The 22,814-nt window shown below is 39.3% G+C and overlaps 1 protein-coding gene across 1 annotated transcript in view; it reads left to right on the forward strand.

Moving 5' to 3' along the window:
- LOC149323697 (selenocysteine insertion sequence-binding protein 2-like) overlaps window positions 1-22,814 on the forward strand; it is a 37,854-nt gene that overhangs the window by 14,523 nt on the left and 517 nt on the right. The window contains exons 6-17 of the mRNA XM_089491114.1: window positions 993-1,056; window positions 3,154-3,311; window positions 7,071-7,226; window positions 8,496-8,600; window positions 9,260-9,403; window positions 9,551-9,683; window positions 11,287-11,456; window positions 12,411-12,546; window positions 17,553-17,712; window positions 19,351-19,571; window positions 19,776-19,930; window positions 21,989-22,190. Of these exons, the coding sequence (XP_089347240.1) occupies window positions 993-1,056; window positions 3,154-3,311; window positions 7,071-7,226; window positions 8,496-8,600; window positions 9,260-9,403; window positions 9,551-9,683; window positions 11,287-11,456; window positions 12,411-12,546; window positions 17,553-17,712; window positions 19,351-19,571; window positions 19,776-19,930; window positions 21,989-22,190 (1,804 nt within the window). The remainder of the gene's footprint in view (window positions 1-992; window positions 1,057-3,153; window positions 3,312-7,070; window positions 7,227-8,495; window positions 8,601-9,259; window positions 9,404-9,550; window positions 9,684-11,286; window positions 11,457-12,410; window positions 12,547-17,552; window positions 17,713-19,350; window positions 19,572-19,775; window positions 19,931-21,988; window positions 22,191-22,814) is intronic.

The following is a 22,814-nucleotide window of genomic DNA, read 5'->3' on the forward strand; positions in this document are numbered from 1 at the left end:
ATTTCCTCTGCCCCATCCCGGATTCGCCCCTTTTCACTTGCTGCCCCTCACTCCTGGAACCTTCTTCCCCCACAAGCAAGAGTCATCACTTCTCTAACCAGCTTCAAAACGGAGTTGAAAACCATCCTGTTCAGAGAAGCCTTCCCAGACATCGCATAATTGTTGCTTACTATCTGATGTTCTGTTGTTGACTGTATTGCTATGTACTGTATATGTATTATCCTACTTGTGAGTATGTATTTTCCCTGGATAATGGAAACCTTCCATTTTGAAGCCAAACCCTCCCTCCTGTCCATCTGCCTTGGTCCAGGCCTCGGAGGTTGAGAGGAACTGCTGGACCTCTTACCCTTTCCCGTCACCACTCCCTTCTCCCTCTGTGTCATGTCTTTTTAGATTGTAAGCCTGAGGGCAGGGAACCGTCTAACTAAATAGATTGCATGTACAGCGCTGTGTAAATTTACAGCGCTTCATAAATAAAGGTTAATAATAATAATAATAATAATAGGTCAGCCCAGTTTGCATTGATTGGTTTGTATTTATCCTGTATGTATAATTTTAGAATAGTATTCAGCCTTCAAAAGATAGGAATCAGCCTTCAAGAAATCAAATTTCAGCAACACAACATTATTGTTACCATGCTAGATCACTTTTTTCAGAACAGTTTTGTTTGATTTGGTTAAAGCTGTGAATATATTTATTAATTTGTTCCTTCTTTAAATTTGGTCAGTTATAATAAACCTTTATGTAGTTGGTTTTCCATTTAGCCATCTAAACCTCTGACTAATAACAATACTTTATTGTCAATACTTTAGTCAAAACTATTCATAATCTTACATACGATTCCTTTGGATACAGATCTGTATTCTATTATGTAGAATTCCTATTCATTTATTTACTTATTGCTTATGTCACCTCCAGATTAGTTTTGAGGGATAGAGAGGTGTGTGTAAATTATTAGTGTTTTGTACTAAGTACTTCAATATTTGCTGTAGGGTGAACAATCTCTGAAAAAGAATTTCCCAACAAAACCTTTACATTCTTCACCTGATCCTGGAGGTAAGTGCTATCTGTTGTAGTAGATACTGGGTTACAATTAATACTTCATTGTGGCTATTTAAAAAAAATTAAAGTGTTGATTCATGCTCCAGACTTAATTTTATCTGTATAGGTATTTATTTATTTTGTTTGTTAAAATATTTATTACTTCCCAGCCTTCCAAGGCAATACAGAAGAAAGAAAGTAAAACAATTCAGAACAATAATTAAAAACTAGAAAATGCAAAATTAAACAGTCCCAATGGCCCCATACAGACAGGCCAAAATAAAGCTGCTTCTGGTCACTTTGGAGGTATGCTGTTTAAATGATACATGCGTCCTAAGAGTCCAGAAGCCACGCCAAAGCCACGCTCCAGTCCAGTGGCTTTGCCACGGCTTCCAGACTCTTAGGACACATGCATCATTTAAACAGCATACTTTCCAAAGTGACCTGAAGCAGCTTTATTTTGGCCTGTCTGTATGGGGCCCAAATCTAACTTTTATTTTACAAACAAAAGATCATATAAAACAGTGCACTCCTTCCAAAACCTGGAAAGAGATGGAGCTAGCCTGAATTTTCCTTGGCAATAATCCCATAACTGAGTCTGTTACTAAGAAAGCCCTGTCTTGTGTATTCACCAACTTTAGAAGTGCAGAGAACAATCACTCTTTTTAGTTGATGAATGAAAAGGTGATTAATTTGAAGTGGTATAAATATGCCCTTGGCTATTAGTGATATCTGTTTTTCATATAATATGTATGTTGATTATGTATCTCATTTTCAGAATTCGGTACATAAAATGTTGGAGCAAGGCTGTGTTCTATCATTCACATATATTTGGAAGATACTGTGTTGTTATTGTGTGTCTTCAAGTCATTTCTGACTAATAGTGACACTAAGATGAACCTATCACAGGATTTTCTACAAAGATACTGTTCAGAGGGGTTTGCTCTTGCCTTCCTTTAAGGCTGAGAGAGTATGACTTGTCCAAGGTCACCTAGTGGGTTCCATGACTGAGCAGGGATTTAACCCTGGTCTCCCAGATTTCTAGACCAACATTCAAACCACTACACCACAAAGGATTGTATGCCAGTGTTTTTCAAACTTTGGTTGCCCACCTCTTTTGGATTTCAACTTCCAGAAGTCCCAGCCAGCTAGTCCAATTATCTATATTTGGGAGCTGAAATCCGAAACACTTGGACCAAGAAGCACTGGCATGTACAGTTCATATGCAGCACCTAAGAATGTCTTCAAGAAGGAGATAGCTTTATTATTATTATTAACAACATTTATTTATAGAGCACTGTAAAGTTTGTACAGAGCTTTACATAGCAAGGGTCAAATAAAATAAGGAAAAATAAATAAAAACCTGCCAAGTGGCGTACAATCTAAAGCAGGGGTAGGCAACCTGCGGCCCGCGGGCCGGATGCGGCCCAGCAAGGCCTTGGGACCGGCCCCAGCCCGGTCCTGCCACCGATTGCTGCCGGGGCCTTTGGTCTATCAGGAGGAGGCGGGTAAGGGGGGAAGCGGCGGGCAAGGGGGACAAGCGGCGGGCAAGCAGGGGCAAGGGGGGTCAATTGTCTATAGAAGCCTCAGAAACATGCATTTATATTAACATTTTTAAAAAAAATCAGCAAATTTATTCGTGTGTACTCCAATTTTTTTTAAAAGTGCCCTCCATTTGAAAATTTTGTCCTACATTTGGGCAGGTTTATTTATTTATATAATTTTTTTTTTAAATTATTTAATTATTTATTTTTTGGCTTCGGCCCCCCAGTTGTCTGAGGGACAGCAACCCGGCCCCCGGGTCAAAACTGTTGCCTACCCCTGATCTAAAGCAACAACATTACATGACTAAAATATCTTTAAAATAATACTAACTAGTATACAATGAAAACAAAGTAAGTAGCAGATTAACAACCAGTAATTTGGAATGCCTCCTAAACAAGAGTGTCTTCAATTCACCCTTAAAATTAGCCAAGGAAGTAATAGTACCTCCAAAATATCTACTGTAATGAGAAATAAGCCATGTGAAAATTTGACACAGCCTTCCTGAAGATACATTTAGTAATAGAATGTTTTCATAAAATCTTACCTGTGTGTTTTGTTGACTGTCAGTTCCTCAGGTATGTGTAGGTTTTTTGACTGAGACACCCATGCTTTGTGCCACTGTGCCACCACAAACTCCTAAGAGGGTTGTTTCAACTCCAGCTGCAGTTTCTACCACCAATCTTTGTGGACGTAAAGGGAAACAAAGTGTTCCTGCAGACTGTAAGGTAAGAAGGATATCTTTCAAGTCATTTTAAGACTATTGCTGTCTTACTGCTATCTTTTGAAGTAGCAATTAATTCCTCAATTTTGCACTCAATTCTCAAATGCATTAAAAATTATGTAGGGAGAATAACTGACAGATTTTAAAGTGGTGCTTTAGTCTTGGATAGTAAAGTCTGTTTCCTAAAGTTCATTTGTTCCTTTTCCCTATCTCCTTGATGCCTTTTCTGTGCTTCTTTTTCTAACCTGCCCTTTTCTTGTTCAAGCCATCCATCTTTTTCTTGAATTTCTTTTTCACTTTTTTTTTTTTTGTGGATAAATCTTCTCAAATCAGTTCTCCCTTTTCATCTTCCTTCTATGCTTAGTACGCACTTGAATTCCTCTCCTTGTTGGTGGTCTTTTATTCTTTTGTCCTAACCTCAGGTGAGGTTTGGGACTTATGACTCCTGCATGGGCTTTTTTCGTGTGAATTCTCCCCAAGACACTTTTGGGCATCCCAAGCCCCCCATTTTAAAAAAGCAATAAAAATAACTCAGAACAGTTCTGCTTTTTTGCAACTGCTCCTCAACTTTTGGCAGCTCAGCCCACCCAGTTGAAAAATAAAGTAGAGACAGCTGACTGCTTCCCCAATTGTCACTTTTTACCCATTTTCTGCTCCCCAAATCTTCTGTACATTGGCTGGCTTGCAAGGCAAATAGTGATGCTTGCACTCTCCCAATATGTTCAGCTTTTCTGGATATTCTACTATTCTTTGTTTTCATTGTTATTTTCTGTTCTATACTGTAAACCTCTTAGCCTCTTCTAGTACGTTTGATATAAATGTCCTTGCTAGTTCCAGCTTGGAGACATTTGCCCCCCCCCCCTCCCCCTTTTTCCTAAACATGTTTGAAATTTTATTCGCTGGATGACTGGCTGCACAATCCACACTCATGAGTTTTCCCCTCATGCTAAATGCTGATTATTGTTAAAAAATGTTGTCCCTCCCCACCCTCCCCATCCTTCAGTTAAAATTACTTCCACTTCACCATCCTCATTTCTCAATGGTAATTTTCTCCATTCAATCCAGGTTGTCCCTGGCTTGACAACAGTACATGTGAAAGGGATCTGGGAGTCTTAGTAGACCACAATCTGAACATGAATCAACAGTGTGACATGGTAGCTAAAAAACCTAATGCAATTCTAGCCTGCACCAATAAGAGTATAGTTTCTAGATTGAGGGAAGAAAGAATACCTCACTTTTCTGCTTTAGTCAGACCTCACCTGCAATATTGTGTCCAATTCTGGGCACCACAATTCAAGAAGGATATTGACAAGCTGGAGCATCTCCAGACTCCAGACAAGGGTGACCAAAATGCTGAAAGGCCTGGAAGCCATGCTGTATGAGGGGCAGCTTAGGGAGCTGGGTATGTTTAGCCTGGAGAAGAGAAGGTTAAGAGGTGACATGACAGCCATATTTAAATATTTGAAAGGATGTCATATTGAAAAGGGAGCAAACTTGTTTTCTGCTGCTCCAGAAACTAAGACACAGAACAATGGATTCAAATTACAGGAAAAAATATTCTACCTAAACATTAGGAAGAACTTCCTGACTGACAATAAAAGCTGTTTTACAGTGGAACATGCTGCCTCAAGTGTGCTGGCATCTCCTCCTCTGAAGGTTGTAAAGAAAGGCTGGATTGCCCTCTGTTGGGAGTGCTTTGATTGTGAGTTCCTGCATGTCAGGTGGTTGGACTTGGATAGACCTTGTGGTCTCTTCCAGCTCTGATTCTATGATTCTTACCTCTGCTGTCAATTAGTTGTGGCTTTTTTCTGGACCTTGTTCTGGCAACATTCCTCTTTCTATTTTTCCTTTCCCTTTTAGATTAAGTGATTACGATGGCCAGGATCCAGCATACATATCTACTGGTAGATGAAGCTCTGTCAGCAGATTGAGGAGGAGGCAATTCTCCTTCCCAAGTCCTTGGTGGAACTCTGTTCCTCTCCTTTCATGCCATCCCAGAGTCCTCTATTTCAAACTTTGGCTCTAGAGTGTTTACCAGTCATTTGGAGCAAGCACTGACGATGTGCAGAGATGGTGTGCAGGGACTATGTGGATAGGGGAGTCACATTGTTCTGAATCCTCTGGCAGAGCTTTTTCTGTCATCAGATGTGCGCTATTGGATTCTGGCCCCTTTTCTTTAAGTTAACTTCAGTTATCGTTCCCTTTTTAGATCACTTCTATTTCCACTATCTGTTTCATTCTTTTTATTCATACTTTCTCACCATAGATGATGCAACCCAGCGCTGTTGCAGCTCTCTTTGGTCACTCCTTTTTCTTGGAACTCCCCATTTCTTAGTATCGGCGTTTATTCCTTAACAATTTTTAGTTGACATTTGGAATAATACCTATTCTTTCAAACCAGGAGCACTAATCTCTCTTGTCCCTTTCTCTCTCTCTCTCTCTCTCTCTCTCTGTGTGTGTGTGTGTGTGTGTGATTTCTCTTTTCTGGTAGTCTTGTTTTTCTTAGCTTTCTAGTTAAGTAGGGTACATACAAGTGTTTTTGTAATTTAGCTTCTGAATAGTCTTGCTTTTAGGTTCCTTTTTTAAGTAATAAATATTAATCAGTGTCATTAGATGAATATTACATACACACACAAAATGTTTGCACATTGTTGATGACCAGTTTTGCACCATTATTGTATTACTTGTTCAGTTGCTTTATTTTTACTATAAAATATGAAAGACAGTACTGTCCCTATCTTGGTACATCAGTCTGTTTTTAAGTCAGATAAATTATGGACACTGAAACACGAGTCTCTTTCAAACTGCACAATTACAGCACTTTCACACCATTTTAACTGCCATGGTTGTATCCTGTAGAGTCTTGAGATTTGCAGTTTTATGAGGCACTAAGTGGGCAAAGTGTGGACCGGGGGAGGGGGCATTTTATGGTTCCCAGGGCCTCCAAGAATCAAAGTCATTGCTCAAAAAATCTCTAGGAGGTGTTCAGGGCATTTCTGTCAAGACCATGTTGCACCCTGGTCTGAAAATGACATGGATGTGGCCACTAGGTGGAACTGGAGCAGAGGTTACTACAGTTCAAGTAGCAAGTGCATGAGTCAGCATTTGGTGAGCTGTGCATCATGGGAAGTCTGATGTAACATGCACAGAAGGTGAAGTCAGCCAGGAATGCATCATGGGTGATATTCTAATGCAATAGGTACTGGGTATGAAACCAGCCAAGTTTCATTGGTTGCATGGCTGTCCCATGGCTTCCAGGAAGACCACCTATATAAGGGAGAAGGTGACCATTTCCATTGTTGGGTTTTTGTAGTTGGTGGTTGGCGAAGCACTTTGTTAGTTTGTATGATAGTGAGTATTCAAGACGGCTGTCTGATATTCAGTGTAATCTTTGTAAATAGCTCTGCAACAAAGATTAAAAGCCCTAATTTGTCCGGAGATTCATTCCTGCAGCTGGGAGCTCAAGGCTGCATCCTGTGTGTGGGAGGAATTTTACTGCGCAGCTCAGAGCAGCAGACTTTTCACAAAGACCTTCTAGGTGTCCTGCCTACATGCATCAACTCTGCTTGTGTGTGCGTACGAGACACAGTTTGTCTGTATGCACCCCAACATACACTGGCTGCACTAGTGGGTGTGTGCGTGTTGTGCCACCATTAGGCACAACAGTACTTGAGGTGCCAAATGTTGATATATCCATGAGGGGGAGGAACTTGGTTTCAGTTCTGATACTGTGCTAACAATATTTTAACCTATTTTTCAATAGCCAGAACCAAAAGAGAATGCTAGTGACAGTGAACTTGAAGAAACTGTAGAGAAGAAGAAGAAGAAGAGGAGGAATAAAAAGAAACCCAAGCCAAACAGTGAAACAGAGAGCTCTCCTAGCAAAAGTGTCATATATCAAGAACCTCCAAGAATTGAGGTACATATTTTTGATTTTCCAGATGACATCAAGGTTTGTGTGTGACCTCCCAGGAATCGTAGACCAATTTGAAGTTTGTAGAAGTTCAGGAATAGCTTGTCACAGGATAGGACATAATCTTTCCTTAATATCATATTGAAAAATTAATTTGACATACCTGCATAAGATCTAAAAGATTCAGCTTGCTTGTGCTGCAAATAGCAATTCATTTGGAATAAAGAGATTCAAGATGATATAAAATAAATAAAAGCCTGGAATTCAAGTTTAGGGGTCTTTAATTCTTCACACTGCTGTCCTTGTTTGACTAGATCCTACATAAGAACAGAGACCTCTTCTTTGTTTAGCCTGCTACGTGCTGCAGTGCCATTTATAATGGTAACATTCTAGAAATGATAACAGTTTGTAACTTTCATCTGAGTGCCATTGTAGTAGGCTATTTGCTCCCCCACATCAATTTGTGCAATTAATTTGGACCAGTAGTACTCTCACCAAATGTTGTAAACAGCCGGATAGCCTTGCCTACATAATTTTTAGTTTCGAATGTATGTTCATCTCATTTTCATTTTTCAAAAAAGTAACTTGCTCTTAGACTTTTAGAACAGACTAATTTTCAGCAAAAACGCAAACACTTCACATCATGGTTCATTTCTGAATTTATTTGTGCTTACTGGGCACAGCCTAGCCACAAACAATCACTTTTTATAATTTTTAAAAAATTTATTTCAAGGGGGTGTATTATGGATATTTTAGAGTCCCATTGAAATAAAGAGATTTTAACCCTTAACTTTGATTGCTAAACCTAAATGTCTCTAGCGCAATTATTACTACATAGATTTCTGTCTTGGAGTGTGCAAAGTACTTCACTATGCTGTTTTAATGTAATGCTTAACTGTCCTGGTAGGGTAGATCAATATTAAAACATGTAACATTGCAGAAGGGAAGGGGTGATCAGAGAGGCTTGCCTAAGTCAGTTGAAGTGAATCTCAAACCTGAGAGTTCTGATTTTTAGAACTCTGAATCTTTGCTGTTGTATTACACCGGACCCAAATGTAGGTATACTTATGTGCTATCTATAATTCAGGATCTACATTTATGTTTCAGCAGCATTTTTCTCATAGATGGGTGAAATCAGAATAAGAGTTAGAATAAGATGCCCAGAACCCAAAATAATCCCAAAATGATGGAAATGGGAAGGCCTCTTTTATGGAATGCATGTGTAGTGTAGTGTTCTGTGTAGACTAAGCAAATACCTTATTTTAATTTACATAGGATGATGAGGAATTTCCAGATTTGGCAGTGGCTGCTGATAAAAAATACAAGCCAGGGACTCCAAAATTCTATTGCTCAACACCGATGACTGGAGAACAGACTCAGGTAAGGATTTTTTGGGCGGGGGAGGAGCTTGGTCTTTCATTTTAAAACATCCACTGGATTTTCATTCATTTGTATTTGCTCTTCTTTTTCCTTTTTTTATATTATTTTTGGCAGTCATTTACCTCTAGCCCTAGCACTTCAAAAAGTTTTAAATGAAGTGATCTTTCCAAATCCTATGCTGATCATTTCACTCATAAGAGAAATGTATTTTAAAGTGAGAGAGAAAGATCTTGTTCTTTAATATTCTGTTACTTTTCAGTGGCTCAGCTCCAAGCTGTTTGACAGAGCACATCTCCCTGTATGAACTGGCCTAGGTTCTGCAATCCTCAGGAGAGGCCCTTCTCTCAGTCCACCACCATCACAAGCATGGTTGGTGGGGACACAAGAGAGAGCCTTTTCTGTGGCTGCCCTCTAGACTGTGGAACTCCCTTCCTAGAGAGACCAGAATGGCCCTCTCCCTGTTGACTTTCCACCAGCAGTTGTGTTCAGACAGATGTTTAGCTTACAGAAACAGAATTATTACCCATTATTTTAGATCTGAGTATGAATTTGAGTTTGCAGATCTTAGAAGCACCACAATAAGAGGCTCATCTGAGAGCAGTTTGCACGTATTTCTCTCTTTTTAATACCTCTGATATTGTATTTATATTATCTCAAAGGTAACAATAACAAAGGAGCCTAAGCTTGAGCTTCAAGATGTCAGCTTTCAAAATGAATGGGCAATTCCAAAATTAGGAATACCAACTGGAAGAAAAGCAGGAAAACAAGTTACATCTGGTTCAGTAGAAAAAAGGAAAACACAGGTAAAGCAGTCCTTTCCATGTTTTATTGACTTACATGTGACCACCAGTAAAGGCTTTTGAATGAATATGTTCATGTTTTGTGTGTTAGATTAAACATGGGTCTTAGCATTCAAAGGAAGATACCTCAGTACCTTTCTCCCTTTACAGGAGCCATTGAAGAGCAGTGGGAAGAAAAGCCAGATTCCTGTGCAGCTAGATTTGGGGAATATGCTAGCTGCCTTGGAACAAAAGCAGCAGGCAGAAAAAGCAAAACAGTCATCCAAGCCTGTGGTCCTTTCAGGTACAAGTTTCAAGGATGTTTTCCCTGTTTAATGGTTTCAAAAGGCAATACTTGGTGGTTTATTTGGTTGGTTGGTTTTCTTAGCATTTTATATACCTACTTACACAGGCTCAATGTTAAAAGACTCAGTGCAATTCCTGTTGGGAGAAATCAGTACAACTCATGTTAAAGGTCCAGAAAAAACTAAAGAAAACTAATTTGGAATAGTAAAAGGCTTAGATGAAATTTTAAAAGATGTCAACACCTAATAAAGTTGAGTAGAACTCTGTTTTTTGCTTTACTTTTTTCTAAAACAGTTCTGATATTTATTGTGTAATGGTGTTCCTTCAGTTCTGCTATTTTTTTGTAATTCAGAAGATACCAAGTGTAGTTTCAAAACTCTGCTAGTGAATAATACTTATCAAAATCTCGGCAGTATATTTTGAAAGCTTGAATGTAGAATGAAATCTGTATTATAAAGTAGCACATCATTACTTGTCTGTCATCAAGGATAGTTCAAAATGAAATGAAATAGTTATTTATAAGAAATACATGTTTGATGCCCCTTAGCATATTGGGGCTCCCATGGCAATGCACAACAAATAAAAAGGCTTTAGAAACAAATTAAAACAATATTTTAAAACCAGATTTTTTTAAAGTCCAACAATCCCTAAGAATTGTTTAAGCACCAGAGGTCATATGGACACTTTTTTTTAAAGTGACTGTTAAATCTTAAAATGTATATACTGTTTTCTCAATTTATACACATGGGAATTCTTTACCTTTGTTTTTCTAAAGTGGTATGAAAATAATGCATAAGAGTGTCGTACATTTTTCAGGTATTTCCAGAATTAGATTACTATTGCAATCTAGATATTCAGAAGTTGCCGTGAAACCATAAGAAAGAGAGTGAAGTAGCTGTTAAATCAGCAACAGCTTTTGGGGATATTTTTTATGTATTATACAATGCATCCATGATAAAATCACATCAGGCTCTGTTCATAGTTCTTAAATCCAGTTTGGGAAATAGTATCAGTATGACAGGTCTCCACTGAAAAATACTGGGAAAGCCAAGTGATTCTCAAATATTATTTCTGTATTATGAGCCTGCAAACTGGTCAGGGCTAAAAGTAGAAGTCCAACAGAGAAATCACATGGAGTAGAAGAAATTCTAAGAAAACCTTTGTAGTATTACCCAGTAAGGATTTTTTTGAAGAAAATGAAGCACAATATTTAGTCATCTTACATATTGAATTAATTGTGTAAATCAAAACTAATTATTTTTAATCAAAGAATTTAGATTGTTTAGAGGTACTGCATATATTTGCATTAATGAGATGTTTGAAAAAAATAGCCATATTCAGAGTAAAAAGTTGTTGCTGATTTAAAGTGGAGAATAAGCTAGACAAACCTTTGGACAATATGCTACATCTCAAAATGGAACAGAATGCATTTTATCATAATTTCTGGGATTTGATGTCATTTATAAAGTGAACTTACTGCTAACTCCTGAGCCATATTCCAGTTCTAAATACAGTACGCTTGTGTGGAAACAAATCCAGCATACTGGTGAGATTTTAGACTTAATAGTCATCATTTTGTAACAGATTTGTATTTGTTTCAGTTGGTGGAGCAGTAACATTACCTTCAAAAGAGTCTATGACTGCAACAAAAAACCACCATTTAAACCAAGGGAATTCACCACATAACCCTTTGGACTCCAGTTCCCCTTTGGTCAAGAAGGGAAAACAGAGAGAAGTTCCTAAGGCTAAGAAGCCAACATCACTCAAAAAGGTACACCATCTATAACTATTTACCAAAGTCTAGCATAACTGTTGATTCTTTATCTTACTACTATTTTACAAGTTTTTAATTCCAAGAAAGTTTCTTATGTTTCTTTCTTAAGTGCATAATCAGTTCCTAGATCATCATTCTTGAATTAAACCACTCGTGGTTTCTTTTTCTTTACTTTTCGATATATGCAAAGTTCTACAAATTGTTACTTTAGGAAATGCATCTTAAAGAACAATGTAGTGTAGCAAATCCTGAGGAGAAAAAAGCAGAATTACTTGGGAGTTAAGCCACTCCTAAATGAGAACAGCCCAAAAGAGGTGATATGATAGCCCTGTTTAAATATTTGAAGGGATGTCATATTGAGGAGAGAGCAAGCTTGTTTTCTGCTACTCCAGAGAACAGGACCTGGAACAATGCATGCAAGCTACAGGAAGAGATTCCACCTCAACATTAGGAGGAACTTCCTAACAGTAAGGGCTGTTTGACAGTGGAACAAACTCCCTCTGAGTGTAGTGGACTCTCCTTCCTTAGAGGTCTTTAAACAGAGGCTGGACAGCCATCTTTTGGGTATGCTTTGATTGAGAGTTCCTGCATGGCAGGGGGTTGGACTGGATGGCCCTTGTGGGCTCTTCCAACTCTATGATTCTATGAAACACTTTCATGGGTTGAGCAACATTATTTGTATGTGCACCTACCTCAGCACAACGCTAGTAGTTACTGTAAAAAGCATTAATTGGTCCTCAGAAGTAAGAGGCTGCCATCCATATAATTTGCTTAAGAGGTCTTTTTCTCAAATGGCTCTGGGCCAAGAAGCAATTTGCAACTTGCGGTCCTTATCCAAAGGTATACAGTAATTATCCCTAGATAACCAGATGGATGATGTAAGTTCCACATTCCTAAAATTTAATCACTTTTTCTGTCCTACTCTATGGAAATTTGTTGTTTTTCTTTAAGATCATTTTGAAGGAGAGAGAACAACGGAAGCAGCAGCATCTCTTAGAAGAGATGGCAGTACCCAAGGATAGTGCTGCTCTTCAGGATACAGAATCTACAGCTGGAAGTCAGGCACATTCAGAAGACACCAAAGCAGGTACAAGAATAACTGTTGCAGACTGCCACTTCTGAGCAAAGTGTTTTAGGAAAAATAGTATTAAAGAGTTATTGCAGAGGTATTTCCTGAGATATGGTTGTCATACTGTGGAATCAGATGTTAAAAATATGTCTTCTCTTAAAACTTTCACGAGGGACATGCTTGAACACACCTCTCTTTAAGTCACATTTGTTGCTCTCTTTGCAAATAAAGTTACCATATCTGAACTTTTTGTATGCAGGCAAGAAATCAGAGGCAGGGAATGAATGGCTGAACTTTTGTTTTCTCTGCTTGAAAGGTGCATTAATGCTCAATGCCAGCTGTTTGTTTTGCCATTCCAAGACCCAAGTTGGTGTCTAGGTCTAGCTGCATCTGTCACCAAGACGTAGTCCTCTTTTGCATAAGGCAAAGAAGAATCCTGACCCCAGACGAATTCATTGATTTTCCTTCTCACATGCATCTTAAAGAGTACAGGCTCCCCCCCCCCCCCCCCTTACACCTTTGTCCAGTTAGCATGTCATGACTTTAAAGGCTGGGTCTGATTGTTCAGTATGAATTGCCATGCGTTTAAATCCTTTAAGATGAAGTAAATGTTTTTTTTACTTGAGAGTGGTTTTGGGTTGCCTGCTAAACAAATACCTCTTTAAGAAAAAAAATGAAAGTTTGAAATGTAAGAGAAATTGCCATTGTACATGGCCACACTCTTTTCAGTCTTATCTGCCTAGTCTGCAAAAGGGTGCTGAAAAGTTCTTGGCCTGACCAAAAAGGGAATGACCTAGAGCCATGAAACTTACATGCTATTCCCCATACTCACCCCGAAGTTCAACACACTTGGCACACTGTTTCTCAAGTTTCTTTAACACTTAACAGTAAATAAATAAATAAATAAAATCTGGTGTCTGATCACTTAAATACTGCTCTGCTGCTGCTGTCACCTGGATGAATAAAAAAATTCCATATTTGAATAATTTGAAAATTTCCTTCTTTTCAAACACTATTTAAGGTTTGGAAACAGGAAATAATCAGTTGACATGAATAAGGTGGAATACTACTCCTTTGGAATTTCAAAAGAAAATGTCATACTTTTAGTTGGTTCTATCAAAAATTTGAAAAAAAAAATCAGAAATTAGAGCTACAAACTGCCAAATTGGCAATTTAGAATACCAAAAACCAAAACAAACAAAACCCAACCTCTCTTTCAAGTTACATAAAGTATGCCCAGATTTTGGAAGTGGGTTGGGCTGAGAACCTTTTAGCATCCCTTGTATTTATTTGCCTGGTCTGTTTTCATTATTTGCCAAGCCATTTATTTGTTGCAACTTCTTAGGGAGGCTTCTGTGTGCACCTTGTTTTTATTTGTTTATTGCATATATTGATCCATATTGTGCAATTACTGGTTACATATTTCTTAGTTTAATGCTGCATGCAACCCATTTATTACTAGAGTAGCTTTCCAGCAATTTTGTATACCATTACATGTGTTTTCTGTTAGAATTGGAAGTCTGACTTATTCTTTGTATTCTACTGCCTGCTTTAAACTTACAAGTAATAAGTATATAGGACTTTGGTTAAAAATATTATTTTCTCTTGATTAATTTGTAAGTATCTAGATGCATAGTATTCTCTCTCTCTCTCTCTCTCTCTCTCTCTCTCTCTCTCTCTCTCTCTCTCTGCTTTTTGGATTGTGTACTACTCATCACAGGTCAGGAAAGAACGTGTAATATATCAAAAAAGTAGCTGCCTTCTGTTATTCCTTCCTTGCCATGGATAACTTCTTCATCTGAGCTTTTAGCTCCAGCAGACTTTCTTGCAAATCTCTGCTTACTGATTATTCTTACTACCATTAATTCATTTTCTTCAGCATACCCATAGTTTAAAACAAAAGCAAAATTTCTTTAATCTTCCATTTCTCTATTTTCGTATCTCCCTGATTGTGTCTGGAAGGGAGACAAGCTAGAATAGAGAGATGGTTATTTGTGCCAGGTTTCAATATGTCCAAGACTACTGCTTCCAAACATCCAGTGGGTGTAGTGACGGAGAATAAAGTTACAGTTGGCCCTCCACATTGCAACTTTGATTTTTGTGGGTTTGATTAATCATGTATTTGATTAATATGTTCTCTCTACAAATCTCTAGGTCCTCCAGCATGACTCTGTTGTCACCTTCTGCCAGAGTCACACTGGAGCACCTAAAGATTCCTGGAGCGACTACTTTTGGCAGATCTAGACCATAGAATTGCCCTGGAGGACTGAAAGATTCCTGGAGACTTGTGTTTTGTTTTTGTTTTTATTATTTATGGTTTTTCTACTTTCACGGGAGTCCTGTACCCCTTCTCAGCAAATGTGGAGGGTACACTGTACTTTAATGGAGCTTCTGGCAAGCATGGACCTCACATTGGGGTGGTGGCCAACCCTTACACAGCAGAGGTAATAAAGTCTAAGAAAGCAGAATCAGGTAGATATTTCCTCAGCTTTTAGAGTCTTTGGGGCCCAGCAAACTGGCTCTTCCTCTGCCTGATTCCCAAGGTGCTGACCATGTTAGAATTTCTATCTCCTTAATGGAATCCACTCAAGGGGATCAAACCCTGGCCCAGTACCTGAGGAAGCTATCTATTTAGTCCAGTTATAACTTCGAATCATTCCCCAAATCAATCACTTTTTTAAAAATGAGGCTCCCCCCAGAAATATTATACTCTTGTTGCTGAACAGATTGAACAAATTTGAGAAACCAAAGGATTTTACAGTACTATTAGAGAAACAGGTGAATGTGGTTAGCTCCCCCCCCCCCCCTCCGTTTTGCCAGGCTTCAATATGTCCAGGACTACTGCTTCCAAACATCCAGTGGATGGAGTGACTGCTGTGAAGAATTGGCAAGATACTTTGCAGGCAAAGTTACTTGGATCCACTCTGGCTTGAGACAGGTCCAGTGGACATAATCTTGTCAGCTGCTTGACCTGTATTATTGAATATGGTTCAGATTGTGCGGCCTGAAGATGTGGCCAGGATTCTTGGAGAGGTGAGGACCACCACATGTTTACTGGATCCTTTCCCCTCTTGCTTCTGAAAGCAGTTAGAGTGAGACTGGCCGAGTGGGTAAAAGGAATGGTGAATGTTTCACTGCAGCAAGGGAAGTTGACATCCTGCCTAAAAAAGGCTGTGGTGAAACCAACACCTTCTAAAAAAAGATCTCCATGGATCCCACCAGTCTGAATAATTATTGGCCAGTCCCTAACATTCCATTTTTGGGCAAGGTTTTGGAGCTCCAGGGATTTCTGGACAAGATGGATTATCTAGATCCATTTCAGTCTGGCTTCAGGCCTGGTTATAGGACAGAGGCAGCTTTGGTTGCCTTGTGGATGGCCTGTTCAGAGAACTGGAGAGGGGAGATTATGTCTTTGTTGGTTCTGGCTGGCCTTTCATCAGCTTTCAATACCATTGACCATGATCTTCTGGGCTGCCTCTCTGGGATGGGACTTGGGGGCATTATTATCCTCTGATTCTGGTCCTCCTTCGGGGCAAACTCAGAGGTGGTACTGGGGGACTCTCCTGTTCAACATCTTGGCTATTGGCCTGTAAGGTCCCCCATGCTGTTCCCCATTTTGTCCCCCATGCTGTTCAACTCCTATATGAAATCACTGGTAGAGGCCATCCAGTGTTTGGGGGTTTGTTATCATCAATACAATGCCCAACCAGTTGATGACACCCAGCTCTATCTCTCCATCTGATTCTAAGGGAGCTGTCTTAGTACTGTTTACTGTCAGTAATGGGTTGGATGAGGACAAAGAAATTGAAACTTAATCCAAACAAGAGAGAGGTGCTGCTGGTCTAACAAAAGATAAAATAAATGAAATTGCACATAAAGCAACCAAAATTTATCTTTGGAAAACAAAAGATTTTTAGTGACCAGATTCATTTTTATTTCCTTTCAATCCAATTCCTGTGGGAAAGGATCTACAGATCTATGCTGGCATGTTGGATCAAAATCTGCATAACTCAGCATAACCCCAAAATAATAAATACATGTCCATTAAGGTTGTGTCCATGTCAGTAGTCTTCTCAACCAGTGTTCCTCTAGCAGAAATCTGTAAGTCTAGATCCAATATCTTTAGCACAATTCTACTGTATGGGTCATTTTTTATCACAACACTGGCCATTGATAGATAGGTCAGTTGTTGACAATTGCTAGACATCAGTCATGGAGTTTCCTTGCTAGGAAACAGCATGGGTGTCTTCCATTCTGCAGGACCTCTCGGAGAAGGATCATTCAGAGAAAGGTACTTTGGTACTTACTGTGAATGTTTCTTCCAGAGAAGTCCAAGTAAGGCATCCAGCCCCACCCTTGGTGGCTGAACAGAGACCTCTCCTTTTCTTTTGGCACTATACTGCACTGCCCTTTTCATCTCTCAGAGAGGAGGGTCCCTTGCACCTACTGCCCTCTACTCCTCCTTTTGCATAATGCCTTGTGGCCTGAATTGCTCTTCAGAGTATGAATAAACTTTGGCTGCAGTTGGAGCTGTATGAAGAACCAGGATACAGTATTTTTGTTGATAGGACATCACACATGCTTCCTCTTTTGTTCACTGATTAGAATACAACCTACTTTTCCAGATGCCTCACTCAGATGTCTTTAGAATAACCCACATAGTAAGTACCGCTCTACCCTTTAAAAAAAGTTCAGAGTGGAACTGGAGAAAACTATTAGCACATAGTCATGCTTTTTTTAGTTCTGTTTATAGATTAGGTCTCCCCCTCCCCCCCCCCCCCCCCATAATCTCTAAAGATAAATTTAGAAGTGGGGCTGTTTCAAATATTACTTCTACACAATAGGAGTCTAGGAATAGTGAGATGAAAACTTTCACTTTTATTTCTGAATAGGTACATGGAACGTTAGTTTCACTTTGTTAATGTGACATTTGATTGAAATTGAAATACCAGTAAGTATATAGATATAATAGGAATTTGAAGTTCCTCATCAATTCAAAAAGAACTTCTTTCTTTTTCATTTAGAGAATGCAGAAGATACTTCTATAGATCCTGTAATTCTGGCTCAAGATGATTCACAAGTAGACCTGAAATGTACAGAATACAGTAGTTCCACAGAAAATGCCCTAGTTCCAGCACAGCTGAATTCCAATCTTCCCAAAATTCACAGCCGAAGATTCAGAGAGTAAGTGTATTGGTGATTATCATTCCAGGTCAATATACTGTTCCTGTTGTGGCACTTGGAAGATCTGTGAAGTAGGATTCTTAATAAGCCATACTGAAATAGGTTGAACAAACCTGCAGTTGTTTTTCAAGAACCTAGGTCACCCTTTCACAAATGGCTATTCAGAGCTCTTCACATCCATTGCATTGTTACAGTCCTTACTACAGTTCTGTAAAGTCAATATTACTGTTACCAGGGTTATTTTGCCTAATGTTACAGCTGAGAGCTGATGTTGGAGAAAAGAGGCATGCTTAAGACTAGCTCATAGCAGAGAGAACAGGCAGAGGAGTCTCTGGTATTTACAGTTCTGTCCCACTCCTCTCCACTAGTTTTCTAGTGCTGAAACAAATTTGCAGACTCCAGATGTGAGGAGATGGGCTGAATAAATAATTAGTTCATTAGTCTATTACATACATATTACAGCACTGGGATTCATGTTGCTGCAGAAAGGATGACATTCTTTTTTTTCTTTTTTTCTTTTTTTGCACAGAGAGAAGATTTAATGTGAGCACAGTAGCAGAATCCCCTGTAAAAATAAAACCGCTTAAAACGAGTCCTATTGGGTCAGCCCAAAGGCCTATCTAGGCCAATATTCTGTTCACACAGTGGCCAACCTACTGTCTATAGGAAGCTGTCAAGCAGCACATGAGTGCAGCAGCAAGCACCACGTTACTTGGTTTTGCAAAATTGAATACCAGGAATCTGAATAAAACAGATTATGATTAATGTTCACTTTTAGAAAAACTTTTCAGTTCTTCCAATTGATTCTCCAGTATATTGGTTCTCCTATATATAAAACCCTAGATTTAATGTGTTTAGTGTAAAACTTTGTTTTGCAAAGAAAAGCTAGAACAAAATTGTGCACAGCCATTTTCACAGGATACAGGGGAAACAAAATCTTGTAGTTGAGTAGCTGTCCTGTCCTTTTATATAATGGAAATGATATTTATCTGCCCCATACTTTTCAATGAGATGAGTATTGTGTTCCATAATTACCCAGCAATATCTCACTGAGAATGTTGCATTGGTCTGGAAATAAATTTTCACTCTCATTTTGCCGGAATATTTACCAGTGAGGCAGTGGAATTATTTAAGCCAACTGCTGGCATCAGTTTGGCCTTCTGAAACTGACCATGTTGAAACTATGCCTCTTGGAATATTTGGTGAACAACTTTTTCTCATCTCTTGTTATGCATTTTCTGCACATTCCTGGATAAAGGAATGTATCTCCCTCCTCACCTCGAACAACTGAGAAAGTGTTCACTTGATTTTGATTTGTAGGCGTTCCCAAAGAGATTGGCCACTAAAACTATGCTTGTATGTAGGCTGCAAAACAATAGACTGTTCTGTGTTCTTAACCATATTAATCCAAATTATTTGCAAATCCAGATATGTCATAGCGTCTGGATAGTAGGCAGACTTTTCATCTTCTGCTAGTGTTTTTTGTATATGTATTTTTAAGATTTGACATAGTAAATACTTTAATTTGTTCTGGGCACTAACTTCTGGCTTGATTGTGTGTAATAAATGAGAAAAGAATTAAAGAGAGGAGAATTGAGTATTTGTCATAATACTGAAACTCTTTCCTTCTTCCTTTAGTTACTGCACTCAAGTACTTAGTAAAGAGGTTGACAGCTGTGTAACAGATCTCTTGAAAGAGTTGGTTCGCTTCCAAGACCGCCTGTATCAGAAAGACCCTGTCAAGGCCAAGACAAAACGCAGACTTGTTATGGGACTCCGAGAAGTGTTGAAACATTTGAAACTAAAAAAGTTGAAATGTGTCATAATTTCCCCAAACTGTGAAAAAATTCAGTCAAAAGGTGAGGTTTTGTATGAACGATGTGTCTGATTAAAGTAAACAGATATCAAATCCATCATGGTGCAGTGAAGTGGAGGAAAGAGAGTGCCCTACAGTACATGTTACCTGTTAACAGTCCCCCCATCTCTCTACATTTACCAGCTGCATTCATAGTTGTGGTCATTGTTCCTTTTTTCTGATGGGTTTTTTTATGGTTTTGTCCCAGGTGGATTGGATGAGACTCTGCATCTCATCATTGACACTGCTTGTGAACAGAATATCCCATTTGTTTTTGCTCTCAATCGCAAAGCTCTTGGGCGCTGTTTGAACAAAGCAGTGCCTGTCAGTGTGGTGGGGATTTTCAGCTATGATGGTGCTCAGGTGAGTTGTATTTAATATGCTGTTTCACCTCCTTCTTTAGTATATGTTTGTATGTAAAACTTAAACTTCATCTTAGATAACTAATGATGTAAGGTGTTGATAACTGTTGTCTGTGAGTTCTGCATCATTAAATGTTAGGAAAATCTGTCTTACTCATCTCCCCTCTGCTCATTGTTAGGGATCTTTCAGAATTAAACCATTTAAGTTCTTAAGCTGAATCTTCTAGGGACCTGCACACATCCAGTCCATAGTCTGGCGCAGATATGATACTGCAACTGTTGAGTTCCTTTCAGAGCTACAGGCACTTCAATCAACCGAGCCAAACTGCATGTTACCTGCTAAGATGCACTTTTGTGTCTTACCTTCCCCCATGTCTAGTCAGTTTGATCAGCTACAAAATCTGCTGGACAGATAGAAGACAACCAGGCAGTTATCTTATTTGAACATCACTTTTCCAGTAACCTCCCCTAAATGCATTATTAACTGTTTGTTCTACAAGGTGTGTTAATTAGATTCTTTTAGACGTTCAGGTGGGCAAACTGTCTCGATGCCTACATGCATTTTATTCCTCCCATACCTCTGTATTTCTGTACCCAGCAGTAATGGTGCATCTCGGTACATTAGCATCCATCTGCTGTCTTCTATTGGTGCAACATTTGCATCACCTTATCAAGATGCCAACTTCTGTTTGCCATATTGGTCTTGCTGATCTATGCTGTTGTAGTTGATTGCAGGGCTGATTCACACAAGCAGTGTTTGTTTTCCTCACATAGTCATATACTTGGATATAGATATGTGGAGAAACTCCAATCCTGAATAAGCCTTCTGCATAGGGATAACTATTATTAGTTTTATGGTAACACTTCCCTTTTTCAAGTTGATGTGAGCAATTCCTGTTTAATGTCAGTGTTTTATAACCATCACAGCCTGAGCATTGCATGTTTATATTGCATGGTTTCAGACAGCCACTGCAAAGTCTAATGTCTAGTATCTTGCAAGGTTTCATCTCTGTCTTTCTGCTTCCTTGTGTTCCTTGTGTCCCCTCATATTATAGTGTAATTTCCACCAACACCAGTGCTTAGGAGGCTATTAATATTGTTGAATTACAATTCCTGTAATAGCCATTGGCTGTACTAGTAGAGCTGATGGAAGTTGCAGTCCAGTATCTAGTTGGCTGCAGGACTGACCAATTCCATAACTAAGCCTTTGTAGCATAAGACAGAAGTATAATATTTAACTGGTAGATCTGAAAAGCTGATGGGGCAATAACTGATTGTGCAGAACCTAGGACCTGAAAAGCTGGAGAAAGATAGAAAAGTGAAGTAGAGTGTGCACACTGTAGGCAGCTACTGTACCACTAAAGCAGCTATTTGGCTAAATATGAGACATACCCTATTCAGTGGGTGGGATTGATAAATTCTCTTCAACAAGATTTACTTGGGGAATTCCCATCACAGAAAGCCTGTGATTTCTGATTTCAGGTCTGTGTATTCTGAGTAAATAAAAATACAATGAGCCCTTGGTATCCATGGGGGGGATTCATTTTGGTTCCCCCCCCCATGGATATCAAAAACCACAGATGGTCATGTCCCATTGTTCTGAATGGTGGCACAGGTGCACCACCATTAGGGATAATGGGGCTTTGTTGCCCCAGCTGCCCGAAGCCTGCCTTGCTGCTCTGACCAAGGGGGCTGCCTCCTCCTCCTCTTTCCTCCTCCTCCTCTTCATCCCTCGCCACCATGGTTGCCTCTTCCTTTCTCCTCCCTTCTCTTCTCCCCGCCACCGCAGCCACCTTCCTCCTCTCCCTCTTCCTTCCTCCTCCTCTTCCCTCCGCTGCTGCCGTGGCCACCTCTTCCTCCTCCTCTTCCTCGCCGCCACCTCCTTCCCTGTCATCCCCCCCATGTGGGGTTGCCGTCCGCAGATGCTGGAATCTATGGGTGGCAAGTCTGTGGACACAGAATGTCGACTCTATGAGATGCTACCTTTTGTCCTTTTAGGAGAATTTGCTGAAAGTTTGACTTAATAACACTCCGAGAACCATCTGTCTTTATGTCATAGGACTATTTTCACAAAATGGTGGAACTGACAATGGAAGCAAGACAGGCCTATAAGGAAATGATTTCGGCATTAGAAAGAGAGTCAGCTGAAGAAGAAAATGGAAGTGACTACACACAGTCAAAAACCCCTGATAGCGAGAACAGCCCACTAGAAACTTTTGTGTTGCCTGCTCCAGAATCTGAGGAAGATGTCCCAGATTACAGTGAGTTCCAGAGTATTTTTTTAACGTGGGCAGATGTCTGTATCAACCGCATTAGAATATTTCAGCTGTAACGATGTCTTGATATGTACCATTTTAATTTGTCAAATATGGTATTCCTAACCTTGGTCACGAAGAAAAGAACAGTCTCTGTTACTCATTACAGTTTGTGCTGCAGAGTACAGCAACTTTGACCATATACACAAAATATGAGTAGCTTCCCCAGAGAGTCTCCTCAGTCATCAAATCACTGTTCAAAGTCCTGTGTTGGAGCTGTTCAATCCTTATTAGAAATCTATAATATCCAGTCATAAAATAAAAAAATACATCCCCCTTGACAGTGAATTAGCCAGAACATTTTTGTCTTGTATTGCTCTGTCTCCAACATTCCATTCTTGGAGAAGATCCTTGATTGTATGGTAGCCCTTGGCTGCAGGGGTTGCTGAATGAGATGTCTTATTTCGATTCATTTTAATGTGGCCTTTGGCATGATTCTGGGTCGGAAACAGCTTTGGGTTGATTGGTAGAGAACCAACACTAGGTATCAGGAAATGGAAGTATTTTCCAGTTGGTTTTTGTTAAACCCCTCAATACTAATGAGTGTTATGATAGGTTCTTGCATAGGCT

The sequence above is a fragment of the Sceloporus occidentalis genome, unplaced genomic scaffold, assembly GCF_023333645.1.
Source record: "Sceloporus occidentalis isolate IW3139 unplaced genomic scaffold, rSceOcc1.0.p SCAF_1, whole genome shotgun sequence".
Taxonomy (NCBI): domain Eukaryota; kingdom Metazoa; phylum Chordata; class Lepidosauria; order Squamata; family Phrynosomatidae; genus Sceloporus; species Sceloporus occidentalis.